The following is a 24,079-nucleotide window of genomic DNA, read 5'->3' as shown; positions in this document are numbered from 1 at the left end:
TGGATAAATACTTAGAAAAATATAGATTGCCCAGATTAATAGAAGAGGAAATAAATTACTTAAATAGTCCCATTTTAGAAAAAGAAATAGAACAAAGTATTAATCAACTCCCTAAGAAAAATCTCCAGGGCCAGATGGATTTATATGTGAATTCTACGAAACATTTAAAGAACAATTAATTCCAATACTATGCAAACTATTTGAAAAAATAGGGAAAGAAGGAATCCTACCAAATTCTTTTTATGACAAAGGTATGGTGTTGACACCAGACCAGGTAGGGACAAAACAAAGAAAGGTGGTGCAGTGGATAAAGCACCAGCCCTGGAGTCTGAAGGACCTGAGTTCAAATCTGGCCTCAGACACCTAACACTTTCTAGCTGTGTGATCCTGGGCAAGTCACTTAGCCCCAATTGCCTCAGGGAAAAAAAAAAAACCAAAGAAAGAAAATTATAGACCAATTCCCCTAATGAATATTAATGCAAAAATCTTAAATAACATATTAGCAAAAAGATTGCAGCAAGTTATCCCCAGGATAATGACCAAGTAGGATTTATACTCAGAAAGCAGGACTGATTCAGTAGCAGGAAAACAATTAGCATAATAGACTATATTAATAACCAAACTAACAAAAATCATTATTTTCTCAATAGACGCAGAAAAAACATTTGACAAAATTCAATACCCATTCCTATTAAAAACACTAGAAAGAATAGGAATAAGTGGAATTTTCTTTAAAATGATCAGTAGAATGTATTTAACACTATCTGCAAGCATCATATATAATGGGGACAAACTAGAACCATTCCCAGTAAGATCCAGGGTGAAACAAGGTTGCTCACTATCACCATTATTATTCAATATTAAATTAGAAATATTAACTTTAGCAATGAGAAAAAAAAGAAATTAAAGGAATTAGAGCAGATAATGAGGAGACCAAATTATCACTCTCTGCAGATGATATAATGGTATACTTAGCGAATCCTAAAGAATCAACTAAAAAACTACTAGAAACAATTCACAACTTTAGTAGTTGCAGGATACAAAATAAATCCACAGAAATCATCAGCATTTTTTATAATTACCAACAAATTCTAGCAGTAAGAAATACAAAGAGAAATTCCATTTAAAATTATTGTAGATGATATAAAATATTTGGGAATCTACCTGCCACAGCAGTCAGGAACTATAAGAACACAACTACAAAACACTTTCCACACAACTAAAGTCAGATCTAATAAACTGGAAAAATATCACATGCTCATGGATAGGCCAAATAAATATAAAAAAATGACAATACCACCTAAATTAATCAACTTATTCAGTGCCATAGTACTCAAACTCCCAAGAAATTATTTTACAGATCTAGAAAAATTAATAACAAAGTTCATATGGAAGAACAAAAGGTCTAGAATCTCAAGGAAATTAATGAAAAAAATGCAAAAAGGTGGCCTAGTTGTTCCAGACCTAAAACTATATTATAAAGCAGCAGTCACCAAAACATTTGGTACTGGCTAAGAAAGAGAATAATCAATCAATGGAATAGGTTAGGTTCAGAGGACAAACTAGTCAATAACTATAGTAATCTAGTGTTTGACAAATCCAAAGAACCCAGCTTTTGGGATAAGAACTCACTATTTGATAAAAACTGTTGGGAAAATTGGAAATTAGTATGGCAGAAACTAGGATTTGACCCACATCTAATACTATATACCAAGATAAAGTCAAAATGGGCTCCTGATAAAGAACAATATTATAAGAAGAACAAAGGATAGTTTGCCTCTCAGATCTATGGAGAAGGAAGGAATTTGTGGCCAAAGAAGAACTGGAATTAATTATTGATCACAAAATAGATAATTTTGATTATATTAAGTTAAAAAGTTTTTGTACAAAAACCAATGCAGACAAGATTAGAAGGAAAACAGTAAAATGGGAGGAAAAATTTACATTCAAGGGTTCTGATAAATACCTCATTTCTAAAATAGAGAATCGACTTAAATTTATAAGAATTCAAGCCATTCTCCAACTGATAAATGGTGAAAGGATATGAACAATTTTCAGATGAAGAAATTGAAACCATTTCTAGTTATATGCAAAGGTGCTTTGAATCACTATTGATCAGAGAAATGTAAATTAAGACAGCTCTGAGAGACCACTACACACCACTCAGACTGGCTAAGGAAAAGCCAGGAAAGATAATGATGAATGTTGGAGAGGATGTGGGAAAACTGGGACACTAATACATTGTTGGTGGAACTACGCCCAAAGAGCTCTCAAAATGTGTCATACCCTTTAATCCAGCAGTGTTTCTACTGGGCTTATATCCCAAAGAGATCTTAAAGGAGGGAAAGGGACCCACATGTGCAAAAATCTTTGTGGCAGCCCTTTTTGTGGTGACAAGAAACTGAAAACTGAGTGAATGCTCATCAGTTGGAGAATGGCTGAATAAATTATGGTTTTTGAATGTTATGGACTATTATTTTTTATAAGAAACGATCAGCTGGATGATTTCAGAAAGGCTTGGAGAGACATATATGAACTGATACTGAAAGAAATGAGCAGAACCAGGAGATCACTATACATGGCGACAGCAATATTATAAAACAATCAATTCTGATAGACATGATTCTTTCCAACAATGAGATGATTCGAGCCAGTTCCAATGATCTTATGATGAAGAGAACCATCCATACCCAGAGAGAGGACTGTGGGAATTGAATGTGGATCATAACACAACATTTTCACTCTTTTTTGTTTGCTTGCATTTTGATTTCTTTCTCATTTTGTTCCTTTTTTAATCTCATTTTTCTTGTATAGCAAGATAATTGTATAAATATGTATACATATATTGGATCTAACATATATTTTTACTATGTTTAACATATACTGGATTACTTGCCAAGTAGGGGAGGGGGTGAGGGGAAAAGGGAGAAAATTTAGAACATAAGATTTTGCAAGGGTCAATGTTGCATATATTTTGAAAACAAAAAACTTTAGTTAAAAAAAAGAAAGAAATGAGCAGAGCCAGAAGAACCTTGCATACAGTAACAGCAACTCTGAATGACTAAGCTCTTCTTAGCAATACAACGATCCAAATCAATGCTATCACAACTAGAGAAAAAACTGATAGATTCTGAATATGGATCAAAGTATATTATTTTCACTTTCTTTATTTTGTGTATATGCTTTTTTCCTTTTGGTCTGTTTATTTTTTTCACATTATGACTAATATTAAAATGTTTTACATGAATCCACATATTAAAACTATATCAAATTGCTTACCATTTTAGGAATAGGGGAAAGGAAGAAAAATATGGAACTCAAAATTTCGAAAAAATGAATGTTAAAAATTGTCATATATATATATATATATGTAGAAAATATAAAATACTATTTTTAAAAAGAATGCAATGCTGAACATATTATAAGGTTTCCTAGATAAGGGGGAATAATTTTTAAAAATTAAATTATGCTTCTGAATATCTAAGACAGAATAACTGTTTCTAAGCTGAAGCTATACCACATTATACAAATTTTCACACATAGATTCTTAGGTTTTATGAAATCATAGAATTTAAATAGAAAATACTGTTTAGGAGAATTTTTTTGTTTTCTCTTTTCACCAAAGGGAAAATTTACTTCTACACTGCAGGTAAGTTTATTACTTACCTACAGCAGTTATGAAAGATAATAGCTACCAAACCCTCTTGAAGAGTCCTTCCTTCTTTCATTTCTTATGGGCTTGCTCTATGAATTCTATCTAGCACAGCTTTTAGAAGATACATAATCAGCCACTATTGATTGAGTTTTTCTCTGCCTTCTATGAAACCAGAAAAATATACAAATGACTTAACTGATCAGGATAATATCTTAGGAAAGTTTTAATACTTCATTTTTTGTCACAAAACTATATTAGAAGTTTGCTTGGTGTTTCTGATGTTTCTAGTAGTCAATTACCATTTATTAAGCACTTACTATGTGCCCACACCTGTGCTAAGCAATGGGGATATCAAGAAAGGCAAAAAACAGTCCCTGCTTTTAAGGAATTTAAAATCTAAAGAGGGAGACAATAAACAAACAACTGCAAACGAGATATATACAAGATATATTAGGAGTATTCTCAGAAGGAAGCACTGAGGCGGCAGTATGAAAGCATTAAGTAGCATTGCGAAAGGTTTCTGGTAGAAGGTTAAAACTTTAGCTGTGAATTAAAAGAAGCCAAAGAAGCCAGGAGGTAGTGAGATGGGAGAGAATTCTAGGCAAGTGGACCACCAATGAAAATGAAGTCAGCAAATAAGTCTTTTGTAAGGAACAGCAAGGAGGCAAGTGTCACTGATTGCAGAGTACATGAAGAAGAGCAAAAAGTAAAAAGATAAGAAGGGGGCAGGTTATAAGAGTCTTTTAAAGGCAAAGAATTTAATATCTGATCTTGGAGATAAGAGAGTACCAATGGAATTACTAAATGAGAAGATGGATTAGAGTAGGGAGAAACTTGAGAAAGGGAGACCAGTTTTTCAGTAGTTCAAATATGAGATGATGAGGGCTTGCATTTCGGAGGTAGCAGGATCAGAGGAGTGGGGTGGTATACAAAAATTGTTCCAAAAGTTAGGTGGGATAAGAGATATAGGATGATAGCTAGTGCGGTTGGATGGATCAAGAGAATATTTTTGAGGATGAAGGACACATAATTCTGTTTATAAGCAGTAAGGCAGAATGAGTAAAGACAGAGAGATTGAAGATTACTGATAGAGCAGAGATGCTGGAGGGGCCCATATGGTGTAGAACATGAGATGAAACAGAATCACTTGTGTTTGCCTTGGCAAGAAGAAGGACGCCTTCATGTGAAACAGAAGTGAAGCAGGACATAGGGGCGGAAGACATCTGACTGATGTCAAATAAAGAACAGGGAAAAGAGGAAGCTCTCTGTGAATGGTCCTAATTTTTTCCAGTGAAATATGAGGTAATCTTCAGAAAAGCTGCTGGGCCGAGTGGGAGAATGAAATCAATTAAGGAAGTAGGTAAAAAAAAAAAAAAAAAAAAAAGGATTGCCTTTCTGCAGTGAGGGCTCAATTGTAGGAGATCTAGTTTGCACAGTTTTGTGATTTTTGCCCAAGATTTACTAAGTAGCATGTGAATAGGGGTAAAAGCAAACGGATACCAAATGAATCTTTCTAAAGCACAGGTTGGACCATGTCACTCTTGCTCAAGAACTGCTGTGACTTAATACTGCCTCTATGACAAACTACAAACTCATTTGTTTGATATTTAAAGCTCGTCTCCGGTCTAATTTAACAGGTTCACTCTACCTCATATACTCTATTCTGGCCAAAGTTTTCTTCCCCAAATACAGTTTTTCTTTTGCACAGTTTACCTCTCAAGGCTGGAAATGTTCTCCCTCTTGAAACCACTAGTCACCTTTATGAATCATATCAAGAAAAACCTCCTTAAAAGAGATCCAATTCTCCCAATTGTTGCTGTCTCCAAAAATTTAATCATGGAAAACAGAGAATTGGAATTGAAGGGATATCGAAGCCATAAAGAGAGGGAAGTCCAATGTAAACAAGCCTGGCAAGCGATTTTCCAGCCTGTCTGAAAATTCTCCTCCATACAGCCCATTACAATTTTGGACAGCTCAAAGTATCAGCAAACTTTTGTCCCCTGATATGAGGCCTAAATTGGTTCCTCCTAGTTTGGAGGCAGCATAATCAAGTCTAATCTCTCCCTGAATACAGCCAATGTGTACCTTCTGACTCCAAAGTCTTTTCTTCTCTAAACTAAATAGGCCCAGGGCACCTATTTTTTGATTCCTTTGTTGTTGTTTTTTTAAATTTAATTATAGGATTAAGCTCCCTTCTTTAGGAAGAGCTATCCCTAAAATAAGCCAAACTAACATAGTCTCAAGTGTAGGCTACCTATAGATTTAGTGACTAGATTGAGAAGACTTTATCATTAAGTAGCAAATTATTAAGATGTCATAATCATAGTGTTACTCTTTTATGATTAAAAGCTAGCTTTTCCTTTCTGGCAGAAAGTGGGGTTGACCAGAGGCAAAGTCCCCTTTTCTGGCAGCTGGAGAAAGGTTAGCCAGAGTTTAAGTTTCTCTTTCCACTCAGTGTATAAATTTCCCTTTTTTCTTGAGCTAGAATCTAACTTGAGTCATAGAGACTGATAAAGAAGATTAGGGGTTGGAGGATGACTGGACTGCTAACCACTAACCACAAGTTCCTCTTTCCCTGTATGCTTTCTGATTACAAAAGACATCACCTGGAAGAAAGGACATCTGATATAGGATTAAGAAAGTGTAGGATGGTCATCCTGCCATTTAGGGGAGGGGGTGGGGGTGGGGTAAGAGGTGAAAAATTGGAACAAGAGGTTTGGCAATTGTTAATGCTGTAAAGTTACCCATGTATATATCCTGTAAATAAAAGGCTATTAAATTAAAAAATAAAATAAAATAAAATAAAATGAGAACCATCATAAAAAAAAAAAAAAAGTGTAGGAGAAGCCAACTAGTCAGGTGACCTGCCTTGTCCAATTGAATTATGTTCAAAACAAGTTTCTATAATTTTTCTAGTTCCTCTTTTTTGTTATAAAAACTATCTCTGTTATCACTCCTTGCCTCTGACCTCTGAGGAATCAAGTAACCTGGTTGAATATGCAAATGTTGGCTTTATAAATTAAATCATAAGTAACTTTATCCTCAGTTTCCTTTTTAGTTCAGATAATCAATTTTAACCAATTGATTCATGTCACCATCATGATTGGTCTCAAAACTCTTTCAGCTTCTCAATGATCTTCCTAAAACTGTAGGTTCCAAAACCGAATATGATATTTCAGACAAAGTCTGATAAGATCATAATATAGGAGAACTACCACCTCCCTGCTCCTGAAAGCTATTCTCTCTTAATGTAGCTCAAGATCATATTAGCTTTTTTTCAATGCCACACACCACTTTGCTGATTCATACTTATCTGGAAGTCTACAAAAAGCCTTAGTTCTTTTTCAGAACAACTACTCTCTTAACCATGTCTCCTCTATCTCACACTTGCAAAACTGATTTTTTGGTACAAAAGTTTAAGACTGTTTTTTTCCTTATTAAATTTCACCTCAGATTTAGCCCAGGGTTCTATTCCTATTCCTGTCAAAATCTTTTTAGATCCTGAATTTATTTGACTTTTTAAAATCTTTATGAAGTCTTTAAGAAATTCTTTTGGGAACTATGACCAATTCACATTTTTCTTCAAAGCTCTGCATATAGCTATTTTGACTTTAATGCTTTCTGAGTTTTCTTGATCTTGCATGTCAACTTAATAACTTTTTATAATTAGGTCCTTTTTCTGTTATTTGTTCATTTTTTCCAGCCTATTCTTTTAATTATAACTTTATGTTATAATTGGGTTCTGCTCCCAGGGTGGAGGGGGCACTAACCCAAGCTTTAAGCCTTTCTTGCTGATGTTTCAGAGCTAGTTTGGAAGGGATGGTGGAAGTGTCTGTAAATTTTTACTTTTTCAAAAGTAATGTGATGTGGGGCCAGATGGTATCATTGCTCTGGTCTGTAAGTGACTATATGCACCTCTGTAGCTATAAGTACTAGTGAATTAGTACTCCTCTTCACCCTGAGACTGTGACTTAGAATTGTATGGGCAATGCAATAAGGTCCTGCAACCAGGACCAGCAAAGGGTCTCCTGCAATCTCCTTCTGACCAGATGTCTGACCCCCTTACCATCTGTGGGCTCAGAATGACCACAGCTACTGCTGCCTCCGCTGCAGATTCAGCCATTCCCCACTGGGCAGTCCAAGCTTAGCTCCAGGTCTGACCATCACCCAGTAAGACAGACATTTCTGGCTAATTTCCTAAGTTATCCTGGGCTAAAAAATCATTTCATTCTGACTTTTATTGGGTTCTGTCACTCCCGAATTCAATTTGAGGTATTTTAATTTTGTTTATGGGAAAATATGGAACAGGATAGAAACAACCTTTTTCCTACAATGCTGGCTCCACAAGATGGATCCTGAATCTGTATCTAAACATTTTTAATTGAATTTGTATTATTTTTTCATACACATTGTAGGTAAGTATAGCTACACTATATCTTCTACACAAAATATTAAATCTCTTAAAAGTAAGCACTTTTTCAGTTTTGTTTTTTAATCTACTGCCGAGCAATTTATATATATAAATACTTAACAAATGCTTATTGAACTGAACAACTCTAAGGACCTGCGAGCCTTAGTATCAGATGCAGTGAGATCATTTCAGCCTGATTTCTTAGCTTTTTGTTACAAGCTAAAAACCACAATCCCAAGAACTCCCTAAAACCAAACTTGTTTTCAAGGGAAACCTATGTTTGGCCAAATTAATGTTGTATCTCACAGCTCAGATTACCATTCCATGCTATGCCAATATGTTAGATACTAGAACATCTTGTTACAGTTTGCCAAGAAATAAAATATGCCACAGTATTCCAAATGCTCAGAAGCAACAACATATACTACTTCTAATTCTATAGTACTCTGACTGTCAAAATGATAAGGGGAATTAGTTAGTGCAATGAATAGCACTCTAAACCATGAGTCAGTAATATTTAAGTTCAAATCCAGCCACAGACACTGGCAGGATGACCCTGTGCAAGTCACTTAACCTTTCTATCTCTGTTTTTCCCATCTGTAAAATGGAAACGCAGGGTTGTTGTAAAGACAAAATGAAATAATCATTGTAAAGTAATTTAACAGAGTGCCTAGCTCTTAAAAAACAGTACACAAATAAATGCTCACTATTATCATAAGAGGGAAAAATGTAATCATATATGTATTAAATAATAAAGTTACACCATAGCTGTGGAGCTCATAATAATGCTTATCAAGCTTTCATTAAGCTTGATCTATTTCTAAAGATCTATCTGAATATTCTCAATTAGTTTCGTAATCACCTTGTTTGTGTCTCAACCTGCTTGAGCAGTCTGATGAAACCCATGACTCCCTTTCAGAATCATGAGGCTTTTAAAAACTCATAACTGAAGGTAATATCAAATTTCCATTGGAGCTTGATGAAATGAAAGATATTCTTTGTTTTTGCACACAAATTTAAGAACTCCCTGAAATCAATCCACCTCAGGTTAAGAACATCTTTTTTAAAATGAACAGTAGAGGGCACAAAGGAGTCTCCTTACCCTCAGCAGCTGAGTCATACTAAGAGATTGTTTCTGTAATTCCTTTCTCTCTTTATTTTCTGTGGTTTCTTTCTTCAATTCTTTAGTAGTAACTCCACAAGCCAGAGGTTCTTGCTGAACATTGTCTAGTCGATAAATGAGGTGCTCAAAATGAGAACTAGATTTTAGAGGTTCAATTCCATAGCTGGTACTCTCCAAATGTAGTAATCCCCTAAAAATTTAATCACTTTCAAAATTAGTGATTTGCAAGATTCACTTAATAAAAAAGTTCACATTCTCAAAAATTAAAGCTTAAATTAATCATAGAATACTAAACATAAAAGTTTTTGAAATTGTTTAAACTATTTCATTTTACAAATAAGAAAATAATTACTTTACCTGAGTCCAAAACAAATGCTAAGTGCAACAGATGAATTTGGGATACCTTCCACATAGCCCCGATAATGGCAATGATCCTAAATGAGAAAAAAATATTATCTGCATTACAATCTTATTGCAAAAAGTCATGACTCAAATTAAGTTCTATACTATCAAGAACTCTTTGTTTGTAACTTACATTACATACAAAGGCTTAAGAATGGAATTTTAAAGATAACGTTTCTCTATTCCCATAATATAAGTATACAAATGCTTAGGCAGAAGGGCCCAGAGGATGCTAAGAACAAAGAGTTCCGCCCAGATGACATTCCAACCTAGAAATAAACAAGGCAGCATTATGCTTAGTTAGTGAATAAAGACCATATATACAGGATCCACACCTCTTGGCAATCTGGCTGAATGACTCTGATGGTAGATGACTTCATTTGTCAATGACCCAGACAACTCTGCACAAAAGAAAGCAGTACAGAGGATGATCTCCATGGTAGAAGGTGTTTCCTTCTTCAGGAATTCCTCATACCAGTGAAATCACAGGATCAATTTTTTAAAGTTTTCAAAACATAAGGAGCAAAAGCAGTTACCTGTCTAACCCTGTGATTGCCTGAGGCCAAGAAAACAATTAACTTTAACATCAATATTGTTGTTAAAGATGGATATTGCCATTTTCTTATGATGGCCAAGTTGTCATACTTGTAAACTGAACTGTGTGAAGTGTAAAGGCTCTTCTTCTTAAAACCCATCACACTCATTACCATTTATTAAATCTAACTTATTTAGTAGCTCAGAAGCTCTATTCGCCTCCAAAAACATCTTTAAAACACTTACTTATAGAATAAATATAGGTATCATATTTCAGCATTTAACAAATTTTATCTACCCCATGATGATTTAAAGCTTGTTTTTTCTAGAATTTTTGTAATTTTCTACAGGTGACAAAATTTTTTGGATATAATTTTCTGCCACCTAATATTACAAATTAAAGAACAATGACAAGATAAGAAATTTATATCAAATTCTGAAGTTTTAATCTGCTTAGACAATGAAGGATAATTTTTCATCTGGTAAACAAACCAAAATAAAACCCTACTCTTTCTAATTTTGTTTTTCTAGGAATTAACAGGAAGAGACAAAACTCTACAATAGTATTTTGTAAATTCACAGCTATACAAGTTTCACTGGTGCTGTTAAAATACATTTTCAAATAAAACTTGATCACAAGAAAAATCCATATGGGTAGCATAAAAAATTATGAGAAGTCTGTTTTCAATTTCCTTTCACACCACTCAAAAAAAAAAAAAAATGATAGTTTATTGCTGGGAAAAAAGTACCCCAGAAAGAGAGAGTGAGTGTGTGTGTATTTTTTTTCTACTTTAGTTCCTATCTATAAACTGCATTCAAAGAGTCATAAGATTTAGAGTTGGAATAGACCTTAGCAACCTTCTGTGTCAATCTCCAATGGAACTGTATTCCTATTATCCAGATTGTATTGTATTTTTATATATTTAACTAAAAAAGCAGGTTTGGGGGTTTCTTCCTTAACGACAAGGCTTTTCCTACCTCTTGCAATCTCCAAAATTACCATTTGGTCCATGACATGAAAGTATAATTATTTCTAGAAGGAGGGGGAAAAAACCAAAATATCTGTTCTTTCATTTGTCAACTAAATAAATAAATAACCTAGATTTTCCTGTCCACTATTTCATAATGTAAGAGACTTCCAAATTAAGAAAAGTAGATCTCTTAAAGGAGAAAAAAAAATAGCAGAATACAATAATTTTCAATATAACAAGTAAATGTTTTAGTAAATATCCCTCAAGAATATGAACCTGGATTTATACAATAAATACAGGCTTAATTTATACATATTCTAATAACAGGAATAGGGTAATTATTTAAAGGCTAAAAAGAACAATAGGCAAAATACTCTGCACTTAGCTTAGACAAAAAAAAAGTAGAACTGCTTGTGTTATAGCTAAACATCACAGACAGCCAAATTCAACAAATAGTAATTAACTGCTATGGCCCAGGCCAGCTCTGTCCCCAAGAGAGATTCTCTTAAGGAGAGGACCACACCTCTTTAGTCCTTGCTTTTAGTGAGCAGTTTGAGTGTTAGAACACAGAACAGCAAACAAATGCTTATTGGTAAAATATTAATGGTTTAATATGGAAGAAGATCTACTTCCCAAGTTATCAAACTTTAAATAGCATATAAATTAAAGACCTCAACTAGAATTATAGAAATTACTTTCAAATGTGCAAACTTAAGGATCAGCTACTTTTCTTAAATGTATGCTGTACTTCTCAAGGACCTCTGGTTTTCCTTTGATAAACAGAATGAAACCTTATTACCAAAGAATATTTTTCTGGTTTTTAAAAAATAAAAAGTGAACCATTAGGCATCTGAACAGACATTTGAGAAATACATTTACTTATAGTCTTATGCCAAGAGCAAAGAAAATAATTACCTCCATGTCAGGATAATCCAAGAGCAGAGACCCCTCCTCACTGTAGGTATAAACTACGAAATCTTTGGGTAATAGTCCCCTACAAGATAATAAGACATTTTTATTTTCCCCCCTACATGAATAAAAGGACTTAATAAAAGGACTCTAGAAAAGCCAAGCTAACAGAGGAAATAGGTAACATTTGACAGGAATATTGTTATTATCAAATCCAATATTAATTTCTCTCTCAAAAGGTCATACTGACAGTAAGAAAGGCCCTCCCTCTGAACAACCTTAGTAATGTCAGAATTTTACTAAAGTCCTAGCATTCTTGCTTATGAAGCCTTTACTTTCACTTAAGTCCCCACCCTGGGATCTTACCCTGTAAACAAAGACAGATTGAGCCTGATCAGTTGCCAAAGTGGCTTGTGTAGTTCTTGCGTTGCTAGTTGAGATTTATGATGAATTAGATCATGAAGGGAAAAAACAAAACCAAAGTGCTAGAGAGGTGAACTGTCAAGTGGTTGGGAATTTCAGGGAGCCATCCATTTATTCAGACATGATTTGCCCTAAGATTGTAAATTTGCAACTCAGCTATCTTTTTTTTTATTTTTTTTTATTATAATAACTTTTTATTGACAGAACCCATGCCAGGATAATTTTTTACAACATTATCCCTTGCACTCACTTCTGTTCCGGTTTTTCCCCCTCTCTTCCTCCACCCCCTCCCCTAGATGACGAACAGTCCTATATATGTTGAATATGTCGCAGTATATCCTAGATACAATATATGTATGCAGAACCAAACAGTTCTCTTGTTGCACAGGGAGAATTGGATTCAGAAGGTAAAAATAACCTGGAAAGAAAAACAAAAATGCTAACAGTTTACATTCATTTCCCAATGTTCTTTCTTTGGGTGTAGCTGCTTCTGTCCATCATTGATCAACTGAAACTGAATTAGGTCTCTTTGTCAAAGAAATCCACTTCCATCAGAACTGATCCTCATACAGTATCACTGTTGAGGTATATAATGATCTCCTGGTTCTGCTCATTTCACTTAGCATCAGTTCATGTAAGTATCTCCAAGCCTCACTGTATTCATCCTGCTGGTCATTTCTTACAGAACAATAATATTCCATAACATTCATATACCACAATTTACCCAACCATTCTCCAATTGAAGGGCATCCATTCATTTTCCAGTTTCTAGCCACTACAAACAGGGCTGCCACAAACATTTTGGCACATACAGGTCCCTTTCCCTTCTTTAGTATTTCCTTGGGGTATAAGCCCAGTAGTAACACTGCTGGGTCAAAGGGTATGCACAGTTTGATAATTTTTTGGGCATAATTCCAGATTGCTCTCCAGAATGGTTGGATTAGTTCACAACTCCACCAACAATGTATCAGTGTCCTGGTTTTGCAACTCAGCTATCTTAATTAAAGATGCCTTATTTCTCCATTTACAAATCTGGTTATAAGATTCACGTTATGAGACTTGATAGTAATTCAATTAAAATTAAATTTATGAAGACATTGTTAAATACAGCAAATACCACTGCAAATCTAACAATGTGCAGGAATGAAATTAGGATCAAAATAGCAATAAATGACAAAAACAGAATGTTAAGTTCCCCATTTATCTCACATGGCCATAAAATTTTTGCTGGAGAAAAAGGGTATAAAACATCCCTGACTTAATGAGTTTAGCCTATTTTTAGGGAATGATACTGTAATGAGAATCATTGTTTCTCTACTCCCAAGACAGTGTTTCAAAAGAATATTCTAAATGTCCAAGGTGATTGAAATGGGAAACTGAGGAATTCTCAGTATATTAACCTTGGGTAATTCAAGACTCAGTACCAAGGATATGTTTAATCATCAGGCTCTGGAAGAAGAGCAAAGACTTATTCTTCCCAGCAGAAAAGATTTAAGAGATAACCCCTAGATCTTTACTCAGCTGCTTAGAGAAAAACCTGACTCATTGTTTAATGGCCTGGAGATATCCAAGAAGTCCCCAACCTGTCCATCCCCAACTGATTGATTAAGCTCAGTGTGTAGTTCAAGACAGCATTTAATTAAAAAAAAAAAAAAAAAAAAAAAAAACTGGAGTGATCTCTAGAAGCAAAGCAAAGTTTATTATAAATTCTCACAAGAATCAGGCATCCCACCCATCGAGCAGACAATAGAAGAGAGGAGGCACTGTAGGAGGCAGGGTCAACACTTTTTATCCCTAACTCAAATACCCCCTCCCACCACTGACCCTCATCCTTATTGGCTGAGGATCTTGCATTCAAGACTAGGGAATTACCCAAGAAATTGAACTTGACCAGGAAGTACATAGTTGCCCATATTTGACTGAAATAGGGACAAGAAGGGGGCTTAAGTATGCCCTTAGGAGGATAGCAGGGAGGGGACTTAAGTACGCCCTCAGGAAGATAGCTGGGAGGGGGCTTAAGTATGCTCTTGACTTAAAGCCTAAAGTTCTTCAGGCCTACTCAGACTTTGAAACAGATGAAGCCTTACTTGATTTTCACAACTGTCTTGAAAGATCTCACCTCATCTCGTTCATCAATAATTTAGAAGCCTTTAACCTCTCATGCTTAATTGATTATTTACCTATGAAGCAAGATAGACCCCTTTTTCTTAATAGCATTTTGAAACATTTATTGCTTAACTAAGACCGTGGTCCTGAAGAAGGGACCCTGAAACTTGAAGGAGAAAATCTCCTTCAACTTTGCCTCAGTGAAAGACTGCCCCAGGGAATCAGATAAAATGGTTTATCTAGGTGGGTTGGTCCAATCCAACCTTATTTAATTAAAGAGACTCATTCAATTCTATTCAAATGCCAGCTATAGCTGAAACCCAACTTGTAGATAAAAAGAGCCAACTTGAAACAACTCCTTGCAGAGAACTTGACATTCCATGCCATGCTGGGCTATGCCAAGGAAATCTCTGCCCACTGGGATGATATTCTCTTCCAATGTTACCCTCTCTTTATCCTCACCTATTTTCCTAAGGAGACTTTATGTCTCTCTGTCAGGATTTCTCTACTAGAAACCTTACTTCCCAAAGCCTGTAATAAACCTCTTTTATCAGTCTAGCCTTTTCAGGTCTGTAAATTCCTTTACAAAGAATCTCTATGCTGCCAGAAGGGAGTTCCCCAAAACTCCCTACCCTTGTGCCGAATCCCAAGGTGGTTTAGGGGAGCCAAACCTCTCCATCTGGTTCGCTGAACCCCGAACTTGCCACTAGACCTTATCAAAAACTCTCTGACCACCAGAAACCCAATCTCATTTTAGTTTCCTAAATCTAGACCTCATAATTTGGTTCTCTGACAAAAGGGAACCCCAAAACCTAAATCTCATCAATATCACAAAAAGCCCACCTGTATTTCAAAGACAAATGAGGAATAAAGATCTAGTTGGCCAATGATTTTAAAAGGGTTAACTGAGATGCGTGGACAAATAGTTTCTGTAAATCTTGACTATATAACTATCTTCATAACTTCTGTTGGCTTTCCTGCTCCAGACTTTCTGGTGAAGGGATTGCCCCGAGAATCAAAATAAAAAACTTTCTGTTTTGTACCATGCCTTTAAGCAGTCAACTTGAATTAGGATCTTTACATTACACACAAGGGGAAGGGGTAAAGTCCCCTATCAAAATTTTATACAATGCATTTTCTTCCAACTTTCTGGAGAAACAATTGGATGCAAGATGCAGGTACATCCACCACCTCTTAAATGATCTACAATGAAAGAGACTGAATAGCCATCTAAAGCATATGCCTAACTGACCTTAGATGAGTGTAAGGAAATTATCACTTGCTTACTCCCTTGAAATAAAACTAGGGAAGTTAAGAGAATATAGGTTTCATTTATGTTAAGCAACATAGTGCTTAAAAATTGGAGGCAAATCTCTTTGTAGTGGCCAGAAACTGGAAACTGAATGGATGCCCATCAATTGGAGAATGGCTGAATAAATTGTGGTATATGAATATTATGGAATATTATTGTTTGGTAAGAAATGACCAACAGGATGATTTCAGAAAGGCCTGGAGAGACTTACATTGTTGAGGTGTGGAACCAAATGGTGAGGTCTACATTTGAGGTACCTAAATGAAATTAGGGTTTAGTTAAGGTCTAGTGGCAGGTTTGGGGTACAGGGAGTCAAACAGAGTTCCCCTGCAACCCCCTTGGATTCGGCGCAAAGATACGGCGGTATATGAGGTCTAGTAGCGGCGCAGATTCCCAATAAAAGCATTTATTGGCCTAGAGAGCTAGATTAATAAAAGAGGTTTATTACTGAGTTTAGAAGTAGGAGATAGGTAAAGGTAAAGATAAGGAGGGCACTGGTGGACAGAGAGTCCTCACATGGCGACCATGTTTGGAATCTCTGCAAAGAGGGGGTCCCAGTGTGGTCCTTTTAAGTCGGAGACTTAGCTCCAGGGGCTTTGGGGTGTAGCCCCAAAGTTGGCTCAGATCCGGGTGGGGCTGGGACAGGCCGGGATCTTCTATTGGAATTCAAAGGGACCAGGATTTGTAAGTCAAAGGGTAATTTACATTAGCTAGGGGGGCTGGGAATCAAAGATTGGAATCTTTCCGGCATCATTATGAACTGATGCTGAGTGAAACTAGCAGGACCAGGAGATCATTATATACTTCAACAACAATACTATATGATGACTAATTCTGATGGACTTGGCCCTCTTTAACAATGAGATGAACCAAATCAGTTCCAATGGAGCAGTAATGAACTGAACTAGGTACACCCAGCAAAAGAACTCTGGGAGATGACTAAAAACCATTACACTGAATTCCCAATCCCTATTTTTTGCCCACCTGCATTTTTGATTTTCTTTACAAGCTAATTGTATAATATTTCAGAGTCCGATTCTTTTTGTACAGCAAAATAATGGTTTGGTCATGTATACTTATTGTATATCTAATTTATATTTTAATATATTTAACATCTACTGGGTCATCCTGCCATCTGGGGGAGAAGGTGGGGGGAAGGAGGGGAAAAATTGGAACAAGAGGTTTGGCAATTGTCAATTCTGTAAAGTTACCCATACATATAATCTGTAAATAAAAACCTATTTTTAAAAATGGAGGTAAAGATGGTTAAAAATTTAAATTATTTAGACATACTGAAAGTTCTGACTCATTCACTTAGAGTACAAAAGTCTATAAAGATTCTCCAACCACAATATAATCACACTACTTGAAATTAGATTATTTGAGACTCAACAACCATTTATATTCAGAAAAAAAACTCTCTCAATCCCTAAAGAGCTAGATAACAGTTAGCAGAGTAAAACAATGGAAAACCCACAACATTTGGAATTAGGAAGAAAGTGTAAATTACTGTGAGGAAATAGATTAACATCTCCAACCACAAATTGTGCCCCAAGGGTCAAATCTGACCCTAGTAGATACAATAGGATTTAATTTACAAATATAAAAACATTTTTGGCTAGCAAACTCTTACAAAAACAAGCAGAGGGGCAACAAATTAATCCCTACCAGTAACTAAAAAGTCTCAAAGTAAATTATTTATTTGTGCTTTTTTTCCCCCAAAGATATGCTAACCAATGGAATGGGAATTTTAATTGGGAGAGAGTGACTTAACAAAGACAAAGTTCAGGGAAGAAGCTCCAACATGTCAAGAAAACATTGTAAAAACACTGGGGATTAGACAGGAGAAGAGAAGCCAAAGATAAGCAAAGAATTCAAGAAAGGAAAGAAAGAAGGGCAAAGAAAATAATTTCCTTCACATTATTACCCAGGATTAGCAGCTCTGAAAGTTTTTCCTTAAATCTACCCATTCTCTTCCTGCAACTAAAATCCATTTTCTTACTCAACTTTCTAAAAGATGATGAAAAGTTTATCTTTTCCCTCATAACTTCTTAAAAGTTGAAGCAGAACTTCAACACAGTGTGTGTGTGTGTGTGTGTGTGTAAAATAGATCTACAAATTTGGCATTTATTGATAGTAAATCATAATTTTGTGATTCTCCTCCTCCACTCACACTCAGTTATGAGATGCCATATGGAGTCTCAAACCAGTTTAAATTAATATCTCTTTCTTAACTACTGATAATATAAAATATTTAGGTATCTATATACCAAGGGAAATCAGAAACTTTATGAGCAAAATTACAGACCACTTTTCACACAATTTAAGTCTGATCTAAACAATTGGAAAAATATTAAATGCTCTTGGATAGGGCGAGCAAATATAATAAAGATGACAATATTACCTAAACTAATCTATTTATTTAGCGCTATACCAATCAGACTCCCAAAAAACTATTTTAATGACCTAGAAAAAATAACAACAAAATTCATATGGAAAAACAAAAGGTCAAGAATTTCAAGGGAATTAATGAAAAAAAAAAAAAAAATCAAATGAAGGTGGCTTAGCTGTACCAGATCTAAAACTATATTATAGAGCAGCAGTTACCAAATCCATTTGGTATTGGCTAAGGAATAGATTAGTTGATCAGTGGAATAGGTTAGGTTCAAGGGATAAAACAGTCAACAACTATAGCAACCTAGTCTTTGACAAACCCAAAGACCGCAACTTTTGGGATAAGAACTTATTGTTTGATAAAAATTGCTGGGAAAATTGGAAACTAATATGGCAGAAACTAGGCATTGTTCCACACTTAACACCGTACACCAAGATAAGGTCAAAATGGGTTCATGACCTAGGCATAAAGAATGAAATTATTAATAAATTAGAGGAACACAGGATAGTTTACCTCTCAGACCTGGAAGGGGAAGGTCTTTATGACCAAAGCAGAACTAGAGATCATTACTGATCACAAAATAGAAAATTTCGATTATACCAAACTGAAAAGTTTTTGTACAAACAAAACTAATGCAGACAAGATTAGAAGGGAAGCAATAAACTGGGAAAATATTTTTACAGTCAAAGGTTCTGATAAAGGCCTCATTTCCAAAATATATAGAGAATTAACTCTAATTTATAAAAAATCAAGCCATTCTCCAATTGAAAAATGGTCAAAGGATATGAACAGACAATTCTCAGATGAAGAAATTGAAACTATTTCTAGTCATATGAAAAGATGCTCCAAGTCATTATTAATCAGAGAAATGCAAATTAAGACAACTCTAAGATACCACTACACACCTGTCAGATTGGCTAAGATGACAGGAAAAAATAATGATGATTGTTGGAGGGGATGCGGGAAAACTGGGACATTGATGCATTGTTGGTTGGAGTTGTGAACGAATCCAACCATTCTGGAGAGTAGTTTGGAACTATGCTCAAAAAGTTATCAAACTGTGCATATCCTTTGATCCAGCAGTGTTACTACTGGGCTTATATCCCAAAGAGATCATAAAGAAGGGAAAGGGACGTGTATGTGCACGAATGTTTGTGGCAGCCCTCTTTGTAGTGGCTAGAAGCTGATAACTGAATGGATGCCCATCAGTTGGAGAATGGCTGAATAAATTGTGGTATATGAATATTATGGAATATTATTGTTCTGTAAGAAATAACCAACAGGATGATTTTAGAAAGGCCTGGAGAGACTTACACGAACTGATGCTGAGTGAAATGAGCAGGACCAGGAGATCATTATATACTTCAACAATACTATATGATGACCAGTTCTGATGGACCTGGCCATCCTCAGCAAGGAGATCAACCAAATCATTTCCAATGGAGCAATAATGAACTGAACCACCTACGCCCAGAGAAAGAACTCTGGGTGATGACTAAAAACCATTACATTGAACTCCCAATCCCTATATTTATGCCCACCTGCATTTTGTATTTCCTTCACAAGCTAATTTTACAATATTTCAAAGTCTGATTCTTTTTGTACAGCAAAATAATGGTTTGGTAATGTATACTTATTGTGTATCTAATTTATATTTTAATATATTTAACATCTACTGGTTATCCTGCCATCTGGGGGAGGGGATGGGGGGTAAGAGGTGAAAAATTGGAACAAGAGGTTTGGCAATTGTTAATGTTGTAAAGTTACCCATACATATAACCTGTAAATAAAAGGCTATTAAATGAAAAAAAAAAAAAAAAGATACTGTGTGATCATAAACAGTACATATAATCTCTTAGATGCTCACTTTTCCCTGATTGTGAAATTATGACAACAATATTTTATAACTCATGATGGTGTAGTAAGAAAAGTACTCCACATCTTTAAAATGCAATAAAAATGTGAGCTTTGTTTTATAAATATATATATATATATATATATATCGCTTACTTATTTCTTTCCAGGTGAACAGTATGTTTCCTTCCTTCGGCTTGAATGACATAAGACACCTGATCCTTAAAAGAAAAAAAAAGAAATAGTAACTCAAAATTGCTTTTTAAGTGATTATTCATATCAATAAAACCCCAAAATTACACCCCAAATTAAAATAATGATCAATATAGCTGGGCACTTTGTATCTAATATTGTTTCCAAAAAAAATCTAACATGTAAACAGAGTATTTGCATTCAAAATAATATGAAGGGACTTTGACCATCCTTAACAGGGAGTGGTTTAGTATAGTAGAAAGAACACCTGTATTCCAATCCCAGTTCTTATCATTTACCAAGCCAGAGGAACATAGACCACAAGAATTCTAGCCCAATTTTTAATGTGAAAGTTGGGCAACTCTTGGTTCTCAAAGGTTGAGTCAAAGGAAGACATCTGGCATATGCCTTACTAAAAAGGTCTTAATGTAATCCCCATGATAAACAATCAACTTCAGAGGACAAGTCTAGAGGACAAAAGAGGCTTGACATCATTTGGCTGGCCACAAAAACCTAGGGGAAAAAAAAATAATCCTTAATCTTGAGCAGCCTCTTCTGTGCCTGAAAAGAAAATGGCAGAACAGCTAAAAGAGAGCAAAAGATTTTAAGTATCACAATTATCATCCAATCAAAAAGAATTTATTAAACACAGTTAATGATATGATCTTATTGAACTGTATTACTCAAAAAGAGCATAAATGAAAAAACTACCTTGAAGATAACTGCAATTTATAAGTCAAAGCTATTGAAGAAGATGAAGACAGAAATTCTATAAAGAATTTTATAAAAACCTTCTAATTTAAGTCAATTAATAAGGGAGGCTATCAAAAGTATCTTAGAGAATACTGCTTAGAAATATCAGAAAGAACAATGATAAAGAAAATCAAAAGTATCAGATCTCTTATCCAGTCCAGAGCAGCTCATGCAGATAATCAGAAGTCCAAGAATACAGATGTTTCATTAGGGAAGCCAGCCAAAAGTACCAATGGAATGAGAAAGCCTTGAAAGAAGCCAATGTTATCACAGGTAAACCAGCCAAAAGCCAGAAAGAGAGACACGTAATCATAAAGCACAGGTAAATGATCCATCCCACTGCCAAAGCTAGAAAGAGGAAGCAGGTCAGAAAAGTCAGCACAAACAAATTTTAAACCTTTCATCTAGTGTTCAGGGAGCTATTACAAGGCATTTCAAACTCCTGTAATCTGGATTTGTAAGCCAGATCCTAACCAGAAATTATGTCACTACAAAGGGAAAAGGGTCTGCACTCCTTGCCACCTGTTAAGAAGTTGAGCAAGTTCTGTGGTGGAGGAATAAGACCAGAATGTTCTCTGACACGCAAATGGTCTTGTTAGGTTAAGAAAAACTCAAGTAAAACCTAAAAGAAAACAGCCCAACAACTATGAGCAAAGCCAGGGGACAACAATTATGTTAAAGAAATGAAATAAGAGATGGAAAATAAAATTAGAAATGAGATAAGGATTCAGGAGGGGAAACTGAAAAACAGCTAGTAAAAAACTTACAGCTTAAGGTAAAAAATATTACCCAATTATTAAACTCTCTATAATACAGAATAGAGCAATCAGAACTAAATGGCTTCATGAGATAACAAGCAATATTATAACAATGCCAAAAGATCAGAGAAAAATTGAAGAAAATATAAAAGTATCTACTGTCAAAAATAACTGGAAAAAATGGCCAGAAAGATAATACAATAATGCCTGGACTCATTAAAAGCAATGACCAAACAAAAAACCTAAGACAGTGGAGTTAAAATATAATCACAAGAAAAATATATGGATATTTTGATCTGTGATATACAAAGTAGAATACAATATTCCAATGAGAAAGAATAATAAACACTAAATCCAACTATAAATCTGAGCATAATCGTATACGGGGAAAAATGAATCTTTAGTAGAATAAACAAGGGCAAGTCTAGAAGAAATAAATACCATTTCTAGTCATATGAAAAAATGCTCTAAATCACTATTGATTAAAGAAATGCAAATGAGGCTAATTCTGAAGTACAACTATATTTCTTTCAGATTAGCTAAAATGACAGAAAAAGACAATGATAAATGTTGAAGGGGATGTGGGAAAACTAGGTCACAAAATACATTGTTAGTGGTATTGTGAACTTAACCAATCATTCTGGAGAACAATTTACAACTATGACCAAAAGGTTATCAAAAAATGTGCATACCCTTTGATCCAGCAGTGTTTCTACTTCTCCAAACATATCATAAAAAAAGGGAAAGGAATCTACATGTGCAAAAATGTTTGTAGCTGCACTTTCTGTAGTGGCAAGGAACTGGAAACTGAGTGGATATCCATCAGTTGGAGAATGACTGAATAAGTTGTAGTATATGAATGTTATGGAGTATTATTGTTCTATAAGAAACGAGCAGCAGGATGATTTCAGAAAGACCTGGAGAGACATATATGAACTGATACTAAGTGAAATGAGGAGAACTAGAAGAACATTATACACAGCAACAAGATTATGTGATGATCAACTCTGGTAGACATGGCTCTTTTCAACAATGAGGTAATTCAGATCAATTCCAAAAGACTTGTGATGGAGAGAGCCATCTGCATCCAGAAAAAGGACTGTGGGGACTGAATGTAGATCACAAGATAATGTTTTTACCTTTTTTGTTGTCTACCTGCTTTTTTTTCTTTCTGATTGTTTTTTTTTTTCATTTTTGATCTGATTTTTTCTTGTGCAGCATGATAAATTGTGGAAATAGAAGACTTGTATATGTTTAACCTATATTGGATTACTTGCTGTCTAAGGGAGGGAGTAGAGGGAGGGAGAAAAATTTGGAACGCAAAATTTTGCAAAGATAAATGATGAAAACTATCTTTGCATATATTTTGAAAATAAAAACTATTTTTAAAAAAGGGGAACTCTAACCATATCACTTTCCTCAATAAAAAGCTAAGATTCCTCCTGACACCCCCCCAAAAAAAATAATGAAAAAGTTGCTCTGTTTTCAGGAAATTAAAATGATTAAAGATTTACAGACTATGCAAAAAGTCTAAACCAATATATCATAAATATTTTTTTGAAGAATAGGGAAGGTGCCAAATGGATCTGGAAAAATTGAAAAACAGCACAAAAAATATGAAACCATTAGTATACAAGAAATCCCTCCAATCCTTCTACCACAAAGCGTCCAAAGTGATTTTCCTAAACCATATAGTTATGAGCATGTCACATTATTACTCAACAGCTTCCTAAAGAATCAAACAGGATTTTTAGGATCAAACAGAAACTATTCTGTTTGGAATTTCAAAACCTTTACAATCTTTCTACCTTTCTAGTCTTCTACATGAATTCCTACATGTTCCTACATGAATTCTCCTGCCCCAGCCATAGTGACCAACTAGCTTTTCCCCTTTTATAACACATGTACTGTCTCTATGCTTTTTCACTGTCTATCCCACAGATCTGGAATGTACTCCCTCTTCAAATCCAACTCTTGGAATCAAAATTCAGCTCAAATGTTACATTTTATATGAAGCCTTTTCTCATCCCTCCAACTTCTGTTTTCCTCCCTCCCTCACACAACTACTTCATATTCATTTTATATACATCATATACATATACATAAATATACATTCTTATAGTATATTCATATATGTTGTGTTCTATGTTACAATTTAAGCTCTGTGAGGGTACAGGCTATTTCACTTTTGAATTTTTATACCCATATCTTAAAACATAACCTAGCACACAATCAGTGCTAAATAAAGGCTTGCTGATTGATTCCTTTTAGAAACATTTCC

The 24,079-nt window shown here is 34.9% G+C and overlaps 1 protein-coding gene across 1 annotated transcript in view; it reads right to left on the bottom strand.

Annotated features, from left to right (window-relative positions):
- The window catches only part of ADAM9 (ADAM metallopeptidase domain 9), a 91,593-nt gene that overhangs the window by 52,918 nt on the left and 14,596 nt on the right, over positions 1–24,079 (bottom strand). Inside the window, exons 3-6 of the mRNA XM_031950730.1 lie at positions 20,252–20,316; positions 12,012–12,090; positions 9,547–9,623; positions 9,169–9,379 (exon numbers count right to left, since the gene is read on the bottom strand). Coding sequence (XP_031806590.1) covers positions 9,169–9,379; positions 9,547–9,623; positions 12,012–12,090; positions 20,252–20,316 — 432 coding nt within the window. The remainder of the gene's footprint in view (positions 1–9,168; positions 9,380–9,546; positions 9,624–12,011; positions 12,091–20,251; positions 20,317–24,079) is intronic.

This window comes from Sarcophilus harrisii, chromosome 2 (assembly GCF_902635505.1).
Source record: "Sarcophilus harrisii chromosome 2, mSarHar1.11, whole genome shotgun sequence".
NCBI lineage: Eukaryota > Metazoa > Chordata > Mammalia > Dasyuromorphia > Dasyuridae > Sarcophilus > Sarcophilus harrisii.
Note: the sequence above shows the minus strand (reverse complement) of the source record. Positions and strands in the feature narration are given on the sequence as shown.